The following is an 18,648-nucleotide window of genomic DNA, read 5'->3' on the forward strand; positions in this document are numbered from 1 at the left end:
TAAGTGGTTCGTTCTTCTTATGTTTCTGCTTATGCTTATGTTTATGTCGCTGCTGTTTTCACTTGTGCTTATGCTTATGCTTGTGCTCTAGTGTGTTTCGTTCATTCTCGTATCACTTGATGAAACAACTTCGCAGCTGTGAAAATCAATGAAGCTGTTGGAAAAAGAATTTGAACGACCTCAAAGATAAGGTATGTGGTTTATAACGAATAACATCGATTCGCATTCCATCGAGGGAGATTTTTTATGTTTATAAACGTTAGGGTGCTGAGTCTGCGCAGTACGGACTGGAAATCGTCTTTAAAGAGCGTTTTCAAAAAGCTCCGTTTTTGTGACAAATTAGCGTGGACAGGCCTTTCGCTTAGTTGCATACGTTGCCAGGAGTAACAATATTCACAGTCCTTTCATGCCTCGATGGTAAAATGGAGTTTATCACTCTTAAAAAGGATTTTAAGGACCGGCTGGGTTTGGTACATACTTAACCTTGTTCTAGTTAAGTGCTCATTCCAGTTGTCCGCGGGAAAAAGGTGGCGATCCACATTTTACCACAATACCATGCGAACCTTATAATACCCATTAAGCGCAAGGAAAGCCATTTTCTTTTTCTGCAAATTTGTGCCTTTGCTAAGGACATCGTGTAGGCTAGGTTTGAAGATATTGGAATTTTTCTGTACGATTTTATGGTCGTTGTTAAAGTTTTCGTGCGCTAAGAGTTATCGGTAATTGTACCAGTTACCATCTTTTTTTGCTATGTAGGATTTTCAGTGAGGTTCCGCTGTCGAGTTAAATGCTAATTTAAATTCTAAGGGTTTCAAGCCATTCATGTGAGGCCTTACAAGAGTTGCCACCCGACCCATGAGGGTTGCAGACTTCTTCTTCATACTTTCTCATTCCTTTTGAACAGCGCATTTGAAATACAATACAACATAGAGCTTTATTAATGTGTCAATCTACTCGCTGGTTACAGGGAGCCTAGTCTTTGGGGATAACTTACTTATTTTAAAAGACTTAATGCATACTCATTCATATATAATTAAAATTGAATAAATAGATGAACTGAACTTTCGCTGAACAATATTTACAAAACTTAGTTGAAATGTTTATTACAATAGCTTAATACTTTAATCTAAGAATAATCAAAAGATTTATAAAAGCATCTTATGCTTTCAGGGTCTGCCAGTAGAGGAAGTCGGGCCTCAAACGTGGCAAAGGTGGTAAATTATGCTTTATTCTCAGCTCTTAAACTAGCCAGTTCCTTATTCCTCTTAAATGCTGACAAGAGAAAATGAGGGGACGGAGAGGGAGGCTCCCAGTTCAGGCCTTGGCATATGTCAATTCCGTATAAAACTAAAAATAACTTTAGTGGAATCGACATATACCAGCCAACGCCCTTAATGTCCCTCGCTGTCCCCTCATTTTCTCTCGATGTTGATAACCAAGTTATAACCTTGTTCCTGTTCGATATAATTTTGACTACATTAGTGGTCCTAAATATATAGTGGAAAGTTTATCGTGTCTAGCGGTATTAAATCTATACCTAAAAAAGTCTGAGTCTCTCAAAGCCTCTTCATATGAGCATGGTAACCGAGCTGGCTCGGAATATTTCAGCTCAGTCGAGCGGGATGAAACTTCAAGAAACAAAACCAAAATGGTGGAACATAAGCTTGTTTCGTTCGCGACTATCGTAGCTTTGTGAACTCTTGTAACTTTAATTATAAAGCTAATTTCCATACTTCTAAAGAGGAAACACATACTGGGCAAAAATTACGCCATTTTGGCCGCTATGTTACGAAAGCGAAGAGAAGGTTCGTCCCGGTCTCCCGGGCTGGAGCACGGGTTCATATGGAAAAATTTCCTTCCCGGTTACCGAGAACTGAAATCAATTAGTAACTGGACGGTGACTCACTAACAAGATTAACAAAATGTTTGTTGGTAAATAACTTAAACTTAACTTTGTTCATAACAATATCCTTGAGTTTTCGGGAAATCTTACCGTCTTAATATTGTTTTCAACGCCTGGCGATAATTTCTATGTCGATAAAAGTAGATAAATGGATTCACTGCAGAGCTAGAAAGTGCAAGTGTTACAAACCAATATTCCAAAACTACAGAACGTTTTAACAGTCTTACTACTATAAACGGCGTCCAACTGAAAACAAACAAAAATATAACTAACGCGGTCGTTTTGGCAACCTGTTTGTTTCTGTGTCGCATACGGCCACAACTGGAGCCACCATCGTGGTTTTGGTGCAAGTCAGTTATTCTGGACGACATCTTTCGTACATAAAAGATGGTGAGGACACCACATGTTAATATTATGGCAAAACAAAACAGGAGAGCACAAGCAGGAACATACCATAGGTATGGACTGTGCGGGTAAATTTCTAGTAAAATTGGCAACACCGGAGAGTCGATCCATATTTTAAGAAGGACCAGCTTTAATTTCGTGAAGGTCGCGAATGTCCTGTGCCTGAGAGGGTTACAGATGGCAAAGCATCGATCGATACTCAGGAAAGTTAGAGTCACAAGCGAAGCGCCCACAGAAATGTGCATTATTACTACGGCAACACGAAATGCAATAGAAACTTCGCATGGCGTATGTTCCGCCTGACCAAGAGTAAATGGTACATTCGTGAAGGCCGTCGTTAAAAGGTCGGCTATCGCAAGGTTGGAAATTAAAATACCGCAGATAGTCCTTAAATTTGGCGTTCGCCAAATCACAAGAATAACCAGAACGTTACCTAGCGATCCAAAAAGCGCCAAAGCAATGTTAACCACACTGCCAGCAATTTTGTCCACTGCACCGATATTTTCGCATTGGGACATATTGATATCGGTTGTGTTGAACCACAGAGAAAAACCATTGCTTGTTGAGTTGCTCTCCAAGCTTTGCGTTGTAGCGTAATTTTTCATTGCTCCTTTTGTCTTGGCAGTTCAGTAGATTCTCGTTGTCAATTCTGCAGTTAAAACGCACTGTTTTCAATCGTTCTTATGATCGATTTAGAAACTCTACGCCCTAGGGTGACGTGTTTCTGCCGTAAAAAACAGACCTCTATATCACACGTGATCCCAGTCTCTCGACACAGTCAACGTTTTATTCAAACGACCAGCTCTTCTGATACACCAGTGCTGAATAGTTCCAAATAAACAGGGACTAATTAAGAGTTTTTTTCTCCCGAACGACGATCAAACTAAGCTTTCATCTGTTTCTAGAGCAGGTGTGAAGGAAGTTGTGTTTGGATTCTGTTCTATCTGATCCCACAATACGACCTTGGAAGCAGGTAAATTCCATCGACCAATTTTCTCCTTGATAACCGAACCTTCGTGTACCAATGGAATAATTCAGACATTCTGCAATTAATTTCAAGTTTGTCACCGTCACGATGTCATTTTGTTTGTATTGTAGCTCCCAAATGTCTGGCCTGCCTACTAAAGACTGACATGTATTGAGATCCGTTTCCAACACAACTACTTTGTTTAGTTATCAACCATTTGGCGGGAAAGTTGCAGCTGCCATGAAAATAGCCATATGCATAGGCGATAAATTTGTTATCCAGTGGTCATTTTAAAAACCACGAAAACAACATGTCTGTTTTTTAAATAAGTGTTAAAGGTACTCAAAACCTTACAGCCATGCAGTCACCCTTTATTCTTTCTTTCTTTTTTTTTTAATCTCCATTGATCCCTTTTATTTCATGGAAACGAAGAGCAATTTTAGAAATTTTAGTAAATATTACGTGCAGGTAAATTGGAAATAGGTTCTGTCATCTTGCGTCAAACTGTTTGAAGTACATAAGCTACTGCCGAACTCAAATGAATTTGGCAGTGGAATGACGAAAGACAGCAGTGGTTTCAAACGTCGAATTTAATTCAGTCGCTCCAAAGATCGGATGACGTTTGCTTTGCTGAAGACCATTTTAAATGCTGAAAAAAGCAACGACAGCTGATGCAGCAGGCCATGAACTCAGTTCGGCATGGCAAGAGCACGCCTTTTGAAGCCAAGTCGCACAACAGCCGTTCGGCATGGCAAGGCCTGCCGTGCGAAGTAGTCGTGGCGAACTTAATTCAGCCTGCCGAACTGAGTGGTTTCAAACGTCATGTTACTGCCGTGCTTAAGTCGAATTTAATTCTTGAATTTAGTTCGGCACGGCAGTAGCGCGATGTTTAGGCTAAACATAACTTCTAGTTTCCATATCTCCAATGCAAAGGTAATGATATGTTCAAAAATACTTTGAAAACAGTCCTAAGAAAATATGCGCGCTGATTGGTTAAAAATCGTGTTTTAACTCGATGGAAACACAGAACTAGCACGAGCTGTTGACGTAATGATGGCGCGAGCAAAGAGAATTTACCTTTTGATGATCAAAGTAAACAAGCTGTTTTCTTCTCCTCGTCGCGGTGTTTTTTAAAAGAAATAGGAAACATGTTCTCCGTATTTCTATCGAGTTATAGAAACACTCGTGAAAGTTTGGGAGAACTCGAAAACGCTGTGGAAACACTCGCTTGCGGCTCGCGTTCCCACAGCATTTCTCGTTCTCCCGAACTTCCACTCGTGTTTTTATAACTCGATAGAAACACGGTACATGTTTTCTATTTCTTAAATAATGACTATTCTCGAATTTGATTGGTGATGATAAGGGACATCTGAGCATGTGTCGAGTTCAACTTATACCTGTGCTTATACAAAATTAAAGAACGAACTAGACTCCACCGCACATAAGAAATCTGATGCACTCTGACTCCACAGAGTTCATTTCCATTATTAAGAGTGGCGAATGCTCCTTCAAAAACCGTAAGTCTCGCAAAATTTTCGTCAAATTTCAGGGGTCTCCCAGTCTCGATTAAAAGACAGGTTTGTGAGCGTATTACAGCCTCGATTTTTCCAATATTCTCGGAGTCTCAAGTTTTTGCAAGACTAAGAAAGTCTCGAAGCCCGATTCCTTTGTTTGTTTTCATAACTGACGTCTGAACGTTTCGCACTCACAGTTTTAACACTTGGACGTCTTCGGTCTCGCAATTTAAAAAGTCACAAATGTCTCGGGCGTTCTCTATTTTCCTTTTCTTTTTCACTTTGATTTTTTTTTATTCCCGAAAAACTGAATTAACAAGCTGATGGTTTCATGAGCATAACGGTTTCGATATAGGTGTTAAACGGATACTATAAAATCACATAACGAATATCTAAAAGAGTTTTCAATATTTGATTCAAAATCTCACCGTAACTACGCCTATTAGCATCTACACATCTAGAAGTTTTATGTAACAATTTACCGCCAAATTGCCGGATAAACAGTCTACCCTTAACATTTGCTTGAGCAACAAACGAAATAATTTAGTATAAGCTAGGAACGATCGGACAAGAAATCAGGCTACCTGCGTTTTCTACTTAACACTTGCACACTATGATCTACTTTGGTCCCAGTCCCCGGCATCTTTGTATTCCCTGCGTGATTATGTATATCTTCAAGAGTTCGGCCATTAATGTTATGATTCCTGCATTTCTCTGTTTTGACAAAAAAGAAGACGAAAGAAAAATGAAAAACAAGAAACTGGTCTGTTTCTTGTCACTTTCGTTATATATAAATGTTTACAAATATTTGTTTTAGCAGTTTGGTTTAATATAGCTCGCGTGGTTCGGCTTCTGGTTTTTAAAATAAAACGTTCTAAAAAGCCCCGTTTACAAGACGGTAAATTATGATATTCAACTCGCCGTTTTTAACGCCCTTGAGAGTTTATTAGACTTCCCTTGGTAAGAGTTCCCCGTTACCGACAAAATTAAAGCTATTTTTTAACCAGCCTTTTTTTGTTTTTCATATGCTGATGGTCTATTTAATTCATCGAGCAAGCTTCCTTAATAATTTAATGAAAGCATATATAAATCTTTTGTGTACTAGTTCACTTTAATGCCTTAACTGTTTTGAAAACAGAAAAGAAAGCACAAATACAATTTCATACTATATAATGGCTTTCCTTGGACCAGTCACCTAGCCACAAAGAAACGGTGTTACGGAAAAAGACAACAAAGGTTCTTAATCAATATAACCCCTTCTCGCAGGTAAGTCGTTCATACATTTTGAAGAGCGCTTCTTTCAATTGCGGTTTTAGAGCGCATTGTAATTCATTGTCGAAGAAAACAATTTAATATTGTCTTAAGGGACCCTAGACAGCCTGTGCCATTTTTGATGCCATCGAAATTATCGATAATGCATGCAATATGGTGAATCGAAGTCGTATTGCTTTACTGTAATTTGTGTTCCTGAAAGTATGTTTAATTTTCTTTACTGAGTAGTTTCACAGTGATTTCCTTCGTTTCGACACGCTCCGAATAAAATAAAATAGCCAAGCTCTCGCATATAAACAAAAACAAAAGTGTGGCTGACTATTTTCTCTTAATCTAGTATCAACAAATGAGCTTAGTTTTTCACAGTATATTACCTGAGTCGGCCTATAATGTATGATCGGTTGTGCTCAGTAATCTTACGTTCAAGAACTAGCAAGGTGTATTAAGAGAGAATCAAATTATGCCTGGCTCTCACAACTACAATAATCTTGATTAATGGTATTACTGTTAAATGTTCAGTCAGCCATAGGAGAAAACACGTAAATGAAGTCTTTCATGTCATTTCATATTTCATTTCAATACCAAACTCGATATAAGCAAGATAAAATAAAATTGCTTAAGGATTTAATATGTATCTGTTAATACTACTAATGAGGTATCAGAACATTACCTTATCGATTAATTGTTATATTGTCCACGCCTGTCTAATTAAGATTGTGTCGATATTGGTTGGGAGGTTTTGGACTTTGATCAGAGGGGTGATCTAGGGGTCAGGCTTATATTTTTGACGATGGGGCACGGGTGGGGCAAGTTTGGGAAGTTTGAGAAAACAAAACAAAACAAAAAAAACAAACTGAAGTTTTGCATTTTCGTAAAAAAAAGTTTCCAGCAGCCATAGGAGATAAGAAATAACCTTTCATTAGTATTTATTGTTGTATTCTATTTTTCTTTCAGAAGTCTCACGCAACAAATTATATCTGAAATGTCATTTGGAAATACACGTCACTTGATTTTCATCTTAGTTTTGCTTGGAACTGTTTTTGCCTACATCATCATCTCAAACGTTTTTCAATTCACACAACCTGCGCCATACCTCAATGAGACTGGACGCCACAGTGCAATAGAAAAGAGAATTTCTGTATATGTTTTAATCCTCGCTCAACCAAGAACAGGTTCTTCATTTCTGGGACAGTTATTTAATCAGCACCCTGGTGTATTTTATCTGTACGAGCCACTCTATCCATTTTCTATGTTTCAAACGTTGAATTATGTCACGGAGAAAGGTCACGCAACCCTTGTGGCTTCGTTTCTTCGTAGTTTGTCACGCTGTAGTTTGAATGGCTACCAAGACTACTTTAGCTTCATCTCTCATTCTGGGCTTTCAAACCCACATTTTCGTTTATCGAGCAAATCGTTGTCGTCCCCACCCCTCTGCAAATCTGAAGCTACGACGTTTGACAATCAATCCGAGATTCTCAAGAAATGCCCTCCCTTAAATGCTAAAACTGTTTCGCTTGTCTGCGCGTCGAAGAGGTTTATTGCGGCGAAAATTTTGACACCTCGGTTGCCCGAAGAGATTTTGAAAGAACTTTCTGAGCAATTTCATTCCCAGGCTAAAACTCAGATTAAAAGTATCCAATTAGTGCGCGATCCACGAGCAATGGTTTGGTCAATGATTAAAATGGGTTTGATAGAAAGAGGTATTAAAAAGAACAACACGAGGACAGAATACAGCAATAAAAAACAAGATTCTTCTTCCCAGCCGCTTGGAGGTAGAAACTCGGCTACACTTAATCACAATTTTATCAAGCAAGTTAAACTTCTCTGCAACAGAATGACCAAAGATGTAAATATCTCGTTGCTCTTGTCATCAAAACTTAACTCTTACCAGAACAGAATTGTTCGTTATGAGGAATTAGCAAGTAACAATCTTACGCTCGCAGGCAAAATCTTTGAATTCACAGGAATTGATTTTGCTTTAGAGGTAAAAGAATGGCTTGGAAGGAATAGTTTGTTTGACAAGGACGAAAGTAGCGCCGGTGAACGAAGCTATTCTACCAGCAACAGAAACATCACTGTTACAATAAACTCTTGGAGGAAGAGTCTGTCATTTCTCGAGACTTTTGTTATTGATAAGGAGTGTGCTTACTTTATGCAAAATTTCGGTTACAAATTTATTGACAACGTAGATGTTCTTACAAACATATCAATTAGCCTCCTGCAACCTTTAAGAAACAGTTTTTACACTGTGTAAAAACTGGGCCTTTTTATAAATATAGTAAGTCACTGGATAAAGTTGTTACTGTAAAACCCCACTTTACGGCCACCCCGTTAGGGCCACTTTCTTTTGGCCCGAACAAAAGCCAAGTCAGCCATTTTTAATGCGGCCTCCTCGTTAATACGGCCCGTTGGTGATCAGATTAACGAGGTTCCACTGTACTAATTATACGTTCATTTACTGATAATCGAGTACAATAAACGTCACAGGTCAGTTGTTCATCGGTAAGGTGACTGGCGGGATTAGGGGCGTGGTAGGTAGCGTTGGCTGGAGAGATGAAATCCTTTTCGCTGGACCAAGTGAACACAGTGTCCGTAATGTACTGGAGGTGTCCAACTAGTTTTGGCTTAGACATGTTAGGTTTTGTTCAAGTGAAAAGATAAAATACTCTGACAATCAAATGAAGTTTCAGTATTGAGCTAAATTCAATATGGCCAGCGAAACCATTTTGAAAGAGTCCTTTCTTGAAACTTTGAAAAATCTCTGACGACTCTTCAGTAAGAGTCATAATTTCTACACGTAGACGTAATCTATTTTCTTTTTCAAACTGTGAAACAAAAGAAATTAAGAAGAAATATAGCTAGAACTCTGGACATGCTCGACGGGAGGGGCGGTGACCTGATCAGGTCAGTGTGTTCGATTCCAGTAGGGAGCTTAGGAAAACCACGATGCAACGGCAATGGCTGTGCCAGTGCATAATAATTCTTGGTACATTTCTTTGCCGTCCTCTGCAAAGTAACAACGTGAAATGACCAAATTTTACGTTGTCTGGAGAACGTAAACCACGACTCCTAACTTTGAAAATTTTCATTTCGAATTTATCGATGTGCCCTAGATTCAGTTTCGTGATAGCTTTGAGAGTGATCTACAATGAATGAATGAATGAATGAATGAATGAATGACTTTATTTAAGTGTAACAAACTAAATGACTTTAGGGTACCGCGAGATTCGTAGGTAAAATATGACATCATTTTTTAATCGATGTTGTCCTCGGCGTCGCCGTCGTGATTTCTTAAGTTCCCTTTGTGTTATGTTCGCAGGTAAGACACTACTCTCACAGTGCCTCTCTTCACCCAGGTGTATAAATGGGTACCGGTCAATTTAATGCTGGAGGGGGGGGGGGGGTAACCCAGCAAAACAGTCAGTAGGTTTCCATTTCCTCGACTTTCTAAGATAAATTTTCGTGTTACTTCAAAACAATTTTCCTCAATTTATAGTTTTCTCTTCATCTCCCCTTTCATTTCTTCGGGTCTTCATATCAGGAATAAACTTTTCCCTGATTCATGAAAGCTAAGTTCTTGTTTCTCGCGCGCTTCCGGTCTTAAAAAATTACCAGGGCATTTCTCAGATGAGGTGTATATCCCCACCCCCACCCCGGGAGTGTATACTGTTTAACACACGCTGAAAACACCGAGGTAAACTTGAGTAAAAATTACGAAAGATCAGGCAAAAACAAATAAGCCATTACAAACTTTATTCGTAAATTGCTGGAACAATGTACAACTATAAAAAAAATGCTTCAATAAAAATACAACATCCTTAGTTACAATGAAATTTCATTCGAAACCAGAGTTGCTACTGACGGCTTTTAGGATTTGTTCAGTTTTCAGACTGAGAACAACGCAGAACTTGAATGATTCCTAGCACAAAAACTGAGAAATAATTCAGGTACTTTCGAACAGTAGTAAATGCGTGAGACCTTAGGATACTACACCTAATTTCGTTTCATGGAAAAACTTTCACCTACAGCAAATGAATGAGCTATAACAAACAACAGCAAAAACGGACAAGAAACTGTTTCACTGACAAAAATTTAAAAAAAGACCAAGGAAACTGAGGAGGTTTGGAGGCAAACAGCTGACTGAGAGTGGTAAAAGCGAGGTTCAACTTGAAGTCTATAACTAAGATAGGGAAAAACACACGGTGAAGATAAAACATGTTGTAATTCTGGAGAAATCTTAAACCAGTCATGCAGCATAAAACAAAAGAAATTGTTTAGCTCGAGGGTGTAGAAGCGGATGAAAGCTGAATAACAGAAAATCTACGGTGGGAATCTTTCGCTCTCATAAGATTTTAACCTCCTCAAACTTTTATGACAAATTGATGAGACTTATTACTCGCTTGGAGCACTGATGAAGTCAATTCTCGCATACTCTCGGCTCCAAGCCGTTTGAGAATGTGTATATATAAGGAAGCTATTGACAATTCTCGTCGACCATCTGTAACATCTGAACTCTTTTCGAGTCTAGTTTTCATTTAATTCAGCCTCGAGCAACAATTGAAAACTGGTATAGGTTAACGTTTTACTGACGAATCTGTCAGTTGTCAACTTTAACATTCCTAAACACAGCTAGGGAACGATAAAACTCGACAGCCAACTCATACGTTTGGGATAGTTAAGACTTGACTCTATTATCCATACCTCCTTTTAACATTGAAGAGCAAGAAAATTAGCTTCCGAATACTCCTTAGTGTCCTTTATCAGATCGATCTAATACAGGAAACGTAAGATGGCAAGAAAAGCAACAGACAGACAGACGGAAACGCCTCCAGAAACACTGTGAGCCGCAGACTCTGTATACTTCACGAATGAGATCTTGGCAAATTCTTTTATGGTATTGGGCCCCTTCAGCTCCGTGTCGCTGTCTTTAGTGATCTGTTTGACGACGTCCTTGGGCATGGTCTCCACGTTATCTGCTGCGAATGTTGTTCCACTATCTGTCCCAGCATCCCACGCGGGCAACGGCTTGGCCGGTACGCTATCCTTCCATTCACCATCGCTTCCACAGAGTTCGACACTGTCGACTCCAACGAACCAATCAGGGGAGGGTGCAATCATAGCGATGACAGAGACCTTGGAGTACATGCCTTTAGCTGTGATGATCATGGTTCTGGTGGCGGTGGGTTCAGTTTTGTCATCGGCTTTGAACACGCTGTACACGTACCCACCCTTATCCTTCACTGTCGTGAGATCGTTGTACAGCGTAGCTTCTTTGCCTGATTGAAACCATGCAAAACTTAGGTCAGTTTACTGCAGCTAGCTAGGGTGATTTTTTCTCTCTCACGATGTCTCAAAATCGTTTCGAAAATCTCTTTACTAATTGGCCTATTCTCAGTTAATGGCAACGGCAACAGCCTGATTTCACTAGCGACGCAAGCACAAGCGCAAACACAATAATTCTTATTTCACCGTGAAAACGGCCTTGACGCAGGCATAAGCACAAGCGCAAGCGCAAGGATCAAAATTATTCCTTTCTCTTGTGCTTACGCTTATGCTTGCGTTTGCGCTACAACAAGTAAAATCGAAATACTGCTCAGGCAAAACACAAGCACAAGGATATTTACCACACGTGGTTATGTCTGGCCAGGGAAAACAATGGATCCTGATTACCTTACGCCTTAACAGTTTGGAAGGTTCAAATTGTTTTGCCTGTGCTTGTGTTTGCGTGGCATTTGTTTTTCACTTGGGTCATCCCTATTGCTTGCTTTTGTGCTTGCGCTTGATCTTGCGTCGCTAGTGAAAACCAGGCTTAAGAAAAAGTTTACAAAGTTACGGAAAATAAGAGACAGAGAATCTTTTTAACACATTAAACACAATGATTGCTTTCGTTATCTGTGTTGTTTGGTTTTGTTGTGTTTCTTATTTTGTTCTTTTGTTTTTAAAGAAAACTGAATTTCTGATCCGTGTACTGTCAAACCCTCAATAAACTGACCAGCTAAACACAGAACCGCTAAAGACATATAAAAGAGATACCAGGATTAGAGAAACAGCCTTAATTCATTTTAAAAAGTATGCTAGTCATGTTAAAAGAAGTCATCAAAGTTCGTAACTTACCAGCTTCTGCGACTTCCTTAACCCCTTGGGACGCCATGGTCATTGGGCTCCAGAACTTGTAGTTGTACTTATGAGTGCAGCCAATCAGTTTGGAAAAGTGAGCACCTGCTGGGAAAGTCGTGACAGGTTGTCTTTCATTGCTCCACATTCCTTCAAACTTGAGCTCGTACTTCTGTTCCCCACTACATGTGTAAACGGCGGGCTTCTCCACCCTCTTGAACATCAGCCTACCCAGAGTGGCGATGGCATTTGCACCCATAAACGGAGTGCCGACCGTGTCCTTAGTAATGCGTGTGATATTTTCACGTGGACTAGTATCCGGGTTGGTGGTGTTAAACATAGTGCCGTTTTCGGTACCTGCATCCCACGGTGGCAATGAAGTAATGTTCCAAGTGTCTCGCCACATCCCAGCATTACAGAGATTGACGCCTTTGATTCCCACGAACCAGTCGGGTGAGGGAGCAAGCATGGAAATAAGAGATACCATAGGGTAATCTGCAGTGACTTCGACCTCTATCCCTGTCTTATGTGCACCACTACCATCTGTTGGTCCGTCTGTTTGCTTGATCAGCTTCCAAGCAGTCTTGTTGTACATGATATGCATGTTAATTTCCTTCTCCAGTTCGGTTGAGTTACCTAACGAAACACAAGCGAGAGCAAAATTCACTTCAAACAAGCAAAAGTGTACCGTTTAACGGGAAAAAAAATATTAAATTCAAGCGCAAAAGAGAACAAATAAGTCTTAAGAAACAAGCAAAACGTCGGAGAATGTAAAAATATTAACACAGTCTTTAATACAAGGCTAAACAACTTTCTCGAGTTGAGGAACAAAATATAGCTCTTCTTGATAAATCAAGCTTATTTTTCCATTATTCGGCGTCCTGAATCCTTTTCTTGTTCTTTTCACCTGTCTATGCTAAAGTAATCTTTTATTTTAACGTTTCCATCAACGTTAACGGTAACTTTACACATCACTAAGCACTTAATATGACTGGCCCCAAGAGAAACAATGAGTTTTGTTTCCCAGAGAACCCTAGTGTTCGCCTTATACTTCCCGCCTCCAAAATAAAACAAATTGCGAAAACATTATTTGCTTGACGGTGGTTGGCACACGAATTTGCCGCGGTCTCAAGGTGCACGGCCTGATCACGTGCAAGTCGAGAAGTCAAGTTATCGTTTTCCCAGGGAGTTTGCGAGTTTTGTTCGCCCCAGGGGGTTGGTGAGTTTTGATGCATGACAAGTGACATGTTCCCCTCCAATTGGACAACGTATTTTGATTTAAGAGATATACAAAAATAAGCTTTTTTCTTGACATGCCAGAAGTTCCTTTAAAAAGATATACATCATTGGCTGTAAGCAACGTCATCGATGTGATTGACAGAATAAACGACTGTTAGAGGAGCAACATCACACTTTGCGCATCTTGAGAATTTTAGCCTAAACGTTTTTACGTTCGTCATTTCCATTGCGTTTTAATCTTCATCCTTAACCATCCTTGTTTCTGTAAGCTTTATTACTATCTCTCTAGTGTTTCTCTATCTCGGTAAACAATTATTTTCAGGTTTCCTATCATTTAAAGGCAATTTTTTACGTGGCCAAAATAACTCAAAATACCGTGACTGAGTTCCTTTAAGGTTTTATCTTGTGCACTTACTAGCGTACCGCGCGCACAATGTGAACCGTTGCTTATTTAACCATGCTAAACCGACCAAGGCCGAAGTTTTTTGGTCGAAACGTCTTTCTGTTTTTAACGTTATAAAAAGTTAGCGTTAAAACCTCTGACATTTTACTGAGTTTCAAAACACTTTTACTGAAAAATTATTTGTGGCTAGTGATGACAACGCCAATTCAGAAAATATTCGTATGAACGGAAACATTTCGAATCTGGAGACAGGAATAAGCTATGAATTCATTCGCTTTAGAAATGCTGGATAAAAGATTTAAAGTTAAAAAATTAAGGACTGCATGAAGGGCGAATGACGGCTGTATACGAAGGTAATTGGGCGACACTGTAGACAAATAAAACGACAGTGAAGACCATAAAAACGAATCATGTGTCTACAAAACACACAGCTTGTTAAAACCCGCCATTTTTACTTCGAGTAAGAGAAGAAATCAACAGTTACAATTAGCTCCCAACGAGTTTTGTTCTAACTGAGTTGATTAAACGACTAGAGTTGAATGAACTCAAAGGTGTCTCAATGAGATTAACTCACCGCTCTCAGCCACATCTTCCACTCCTTTAGAAGCCTCCATCCCCTCGTCCCACATGACATAGTACATGTTATGAGAGGCGCCAACCCAAGGAGAAAATTTGCCCATGTCAGGGAAAGCATTAGGATGAGTGTCGTTGCTCCACATCGACCAAAACGAGATTTCGTACTTGGCTATTCCAGGGCATTTCATATCAGAATATACTCCTGAGAAAAAGCCAAGAAATGCCACAAGGAAAATGCCGTTGCGACTAATCATTTTCATCTGATTTTAGTCGATGCAGACGAAGAAAAATGGACAAAATGGTACTGTTTAGTTACGGACCTCTTTACTCCTCGAAACGAGCTAGGTTGTGCCAGAGACTCCAAGCTCCACACCTTAACTTCAATCAGTAAACAAATATATTGGCCTTGTTTTGCTTCACAATGGCTGTGTACGTCACTGACGTGTTTTATCATGTACTTAATGTAAATTCCAAGCAACATCAAAGATAGATAGTTTGAAACATATTTACAATTTTCAATCGAGAAAAAAGTATCGGCAAACGGGCTGTCAACAACCGTAGAACAGGTTTTTAAGGACAGACTTTCTGGTTTTCTTTTCGTTTCGGAGAAACTTTCCTTCATCAGGTATGCTGAACTAATATCAGAAATGTCAGTTATTGCTTTAACAGCAGAACTGAACAATGGAAACCAATTTTCCTCAACAAAAATAAGCCCTGAGGCAAACATGACAAGGCATTTACTAAGACTAATTTACATTTTGTTACAAACAACGACGACCATTAACTGAAGCTGTAGGCTAAGATGCAAGTACGAGAAGAGTCAGAACCTTTTCCCTTCTATTACTCATTAAAGTTTTAAAAATCTTCACTTTTTTTTTGAAAGTTTTACAACGAAGAGGACCGAGAACAAAACTTTGCCATTTTTTCCCGTTTGCATATCTGCATAATTACCAGCTGGCACTGTATAACAACGTTAGGTGTCCTTAACTGACCCACTTTTCTCAGTTGACGTGTTCATAGTTACCAGCATGACGATATTAGTGTTTACTGTAAACACAATAGTCAAAGGGAATAAAAGATTCATTTTCGCTGAGTTATAACCTGTAATTGCTACGGTATTTTCATCTGAATATACTAGCTGAGATCCTGATCACAGGCAGAGAATACTGGCGTTGTCAACCGCAAATGTTCTAAAATATGAACCATAAAGGGATTATACTTTAGAAGTAAATATGTAAGCTGGTCAAGTTTATAGGACACAACCCACTGGCCGAAGAACAAGACCGCAGAGTTACAGATGTTCAAGTTAGGCAGGCTGGCAGACTTAATACTTTTATCCTCGTCAGTCTGATAACGGTTTCCGTAAGGAAGATTGCCATAAGGAAAGAGTCACTTTTGTCAAGTAGTTTTACTCGTTAAATAACAACTCGTATTGGACTTGTTTGGAGCTCTTAAGTCATATACAGCTTAAATGAGGTCATTAGCATGATTTATCGACCATTTACCGCGATATCAAGTCATTATATATGCTGCGATGCCGAGATGGAGCCGGCATGTGTGTATTTTGAGCTTTTTTCTATGTTCACGGCTAATTTGTATGTTCACGGCTAATTTAACTTCTCCCCCTTCTCCCTCTAACCCTTATTTTAAGTTTTCGTCCCTTTAGAAGCTTCCGATCAGATTATAACTCAAACATGAATAAATGATTCATCAGTGTATTGAAACCATGAATCTCATTCGGTCTACATTCGTTTATTCTATCTGTTAAACCACGACCGCGGAAGAATATTCTTGGAAAATCGTTGTTTTGTGATCCCTATCGCTTCAAAGCTTCCTGTAACGTTGTGAATTACAATTCTGGCATCATAGGTGAGCTTTAATGTATCAAAAACTCGGCCTCCCGGTTTATTGAGAATACGTTAAGATTTAATGAAAAACAGCAAATAATCAGCCGCATTTTACATTGGGAACAAAATGAGTAAATAAAGTATAAAGTCGGGCGAGGTATGAGGGCACGAGCGAAAATGTGGTTCGTTGGTAAAGGTTTGAACCGCGATGGATTCTTACGTAACCACTACACTACACTTCAATGCACTGCACTGCGCTACAAGAAAACCTATATAGAAAATATTTAATGTCCGCTTACGGGCTCACTAGCTGTTTTAATGTTCATCTCAGTTCTAAATTACATATTAGCTATTATTTCGTGTTTTTTTTTTTTTTTTTTTTTTTTTTTTTGTGAAGAGCAGGTTTTAATGAAGTTGCCGTAATAAGTCATGGACGTATAGTGTGCGCATTTTTGCTTCACTTACACGCTCGTGAGACTAAAGTAAACGTCCTTGAAAAATCACTTTTAAGCTGCAGTGGATCGCAATGTTGTTGCGCAATACGATTTCTGAATCTACTTTACCCTAGCCGGTTGACCGATTCGATTTCCTCCTCCTGGTTTCAATCATTCCCCCCCTTCCCCGCAGTACGGCAGCCCAGAAGGGTCACCAACCATTTTTGTTTTTGTTTTGTTTTTTTAAATTTTTGTGGTTTTTTTTTTTTTTTGTCCTTTTTAATTTTATATTTTCAACTTTTGTTTTTGTTTTTGTTTTTTTTTATTTTGTTTTTGTAATTTCTGTTTTAGTTTTCGTTTTGCCTTTCGTTTTAATTTTGGCTTCTGCTTTGCGTTTTTTGCGTTCAAAAAGGAAACAAAAACAAAAACATTAAACGAAAGCAAAAACGAAAACGAAAACGGAAACGGCCGAAACAAAATCGACGAGTGTAGACCATCATGCTTCACTTGCAGTTGGGAACTTTACAATCAATGACGTGAAAGTAGTAAGTACGGGACGTTTACCACAAAGGGGGTCTTTGTACTGTGTGCCACTCATGTGTGGGGTACCGAAAGGCAAATTCTGAGGGCTAAGACAAATATCGTGACAAATGCTCATGTCCTCCCTCAGTGGCCTAAGTAAGGTATGGGTCCCTTCCAATATTTTCTCCTTCGCCAACAGGAGCTCACATGCAATATGTTTGCATCTGTCAAGTTTCTATCACACGCAAACACGAAAACCTCAAACAATAAAACACGGAACACGCAAACAACGAAACGATCATCGTAGAATGTGAAAATAATTTCTTCGCTGCTTTTGAAGCCAGTAGAAGTTTAGGGTCGTAGCCAGACTTTCAAAACAAATGAGGCAAGTCTTGCAAGCTACGAAGGCGCGCGTGCAATAATTAGTTCATTGTGAGAGCTTAAGATTACATTCGTTTGCGTTGGGCTTGAGAGCTCTGAAAATGCTATGCTTTTATTTATATAACGACCTTTTAACACTTTTTACAAGTTAAGGAAGTTGATGAAGAAATATCCTTGACTTAACTTGAAATCTTTGTGACATTTGTACCTGCTATATTCTTCTCCCAAGACAAGTACACAAGCAATGAAATGGCCGTAGAGTTTATAGTAACCGATGCGTGACTACGCCTGACGGCCAAAAGATCACACAACGTTCATGTCATGGATACTGCTAGCAAAGCATGATGGTCTACACTCACTGATTGTGTTTTGGCCTTTTGCAATTTTGTTTTCGTTTTTGTTTTTGTTTTTGTTTTTTTTATTTTTGTTTCCGTTTTTGTTTTTTGTTTTTAATTTTGTTTTCGTTTTTGTTTTGTTAATTTTTGTTTCTGTTTTTAATTTATGTTTGCGTTTTTATTTCTTTTTTTAACAGAAAAGAAAAAATGACTATGAAAAACAAAAAAAAACAAAAACAAAAACAAAAATTTAAGAAACAAAAACGGAAACAAAAATTAAAAACAAAAACAAACACAAAAATTAACCAAACAAAAACGAAAACAAAAATTAAAAGACAAAAAAACAAAAACGGAAACAAAAATTAAAAAAACAAATAACGAAAATGAAAACAAAAATTAAAACAAACATTAAAAAAATAAAAACGGTAGGTGACCCTTCTGGGCTGTGCCTTCCAAATAATGCTGCAGTTTGAGGCCTGTTCATCTAATATCCCAAGAGACTCGAGAACAACCCATAATACAGAAAGGAGACTATTTCGTCTACTTTGTTATTCAAGGTCTACGACCGCCTTGAACATTAGCAGTGGTAGCTTGCTTCTTACAACAATTGGCCCTTTGTGTGACCGTGTCACGTGGTCTTATCAATGGTCGTACAAGAAATGAAAAATCTGACCTTTTAGCGCGGGATTTTAGGACAGCTAGCCTGTGCACGCAGCGCAGACGTATTTCCAGCTAT

The 18,648-nt window shown here is 38.9% G+C and overlaps 3 protein-coding genes across 3 annotated transcripts; 1 reads left to right on the forward strand and 2 right to left on the reverse strand.

Moving 5' to 3' along the window:
- Positions 1-1,826: 1,826 nt before the first annotated feature.
- LOC145486042 (kappa-type opioid receptor-like) lies at positions 1,827-3,276 on the reverse strand. The gene has a single exon (XM_081464742.1). It carries the CDS (start codon positions 2,911-2,913, stop codon positions 1,990-1,992), a length of 924 nt encoding a protein of 307 aa, XP_081320868.1. The 5' UTR covers positions 2,914-3,276; the 3' UTR covers positions 1,827-1,989.
- A 3,562-nt stretch (positions 3,277-6,838) lies between these two features.
- Positions 6,839-8,487, forward strand: LOC145485403 (carbohydrate sulfotransferase 1-like). The gene has a single exon (XM_081464071.1). The coding sequence runs from the start codon at positions 7,044-7,046 to the stop codon at positions 8,313-8,315; it is 1,272 nt and encodes a 423-aa protein (XP_081320197.1). The 5' UTR covers positions 6,839-7,043; the 3' UTR covers positions 8,316-8,487.
- A 972-nt stretch (positions 8,488-9,459) lies between these two features.
- On the reverse strand, positions 9,460-14,743 carry LOC145483872 (uncharacterized). The gene is made up of 3 exons (XM_081462429.1): positions 14,392-14,743; positions 12,176-12,811; positions 9,460-11,337 (listed from the first exon to the last, which is right to left on the reverse strand). Exons 1-3 carry the CDS (start codon positions 14,651-14,653, stop codon positions 10,832-10,834), a joined length of 1,404 nt encoding a protein of 467 aa, XP_081318555.1. The 5' UTR covers positions 14,654-14,743; the 3' UTR covers positions 9,460-10,831.
- Positions 14,744-18,648: the final 3,905 nt, after the last annotated feature.

Source organism: Orbicella franksi, chromosome 4, assembly GCF_964199315.1.
Source record: "Orbicella franksi chromosome 4, jaOrbFran1.1, whole genome shotgun sequence".
Lineage (NCBI taxonomy): Eukaryota > Metazoa > Cnidaria > Anthozoa > Scleractinia > Merulinidae > Orbicella > Orbicella franksi.

Bases quoted from the DNA above. Each gene is read 5' to 3' on its own strand.
- LOC145486042 (XM_081464742.1), bottom strand. From the start codon at position 2,913: ATGAAAAATTACGCTACAACGCAAAGCTTGGAGAGCAACTCAACAAGC.
- LOC145485403 (XM_081464071.1), top strand. From the start codon at position 7,044: ATGTCATTTGGAAATACACGTCACTTGATTTTCATCTTAGTTTTGCTT.
- LOC145483872 (XM_081462429.1), bottom strand. From the start codon at position 14,653: ATGAAAATGATTAGTCGCAACGGCATTTTCCTTGTGGCATTTCTTGGC. The intron at 12,812-14,391 runs GTGAGTTAATCT...GTGTTTCGTTAG, and splicing joins GGAAGATGTGGCTGAGAGCG to GTAACTCAACCGAACTGGAG. The intron at 11,338-12,175 runs GTAAGTTACGAA...GGTTTCAATCAG, and splicing joins TAAGGAAGTCGCAGAAGCTG to GCAAAGAAGCTACGCTGTAC.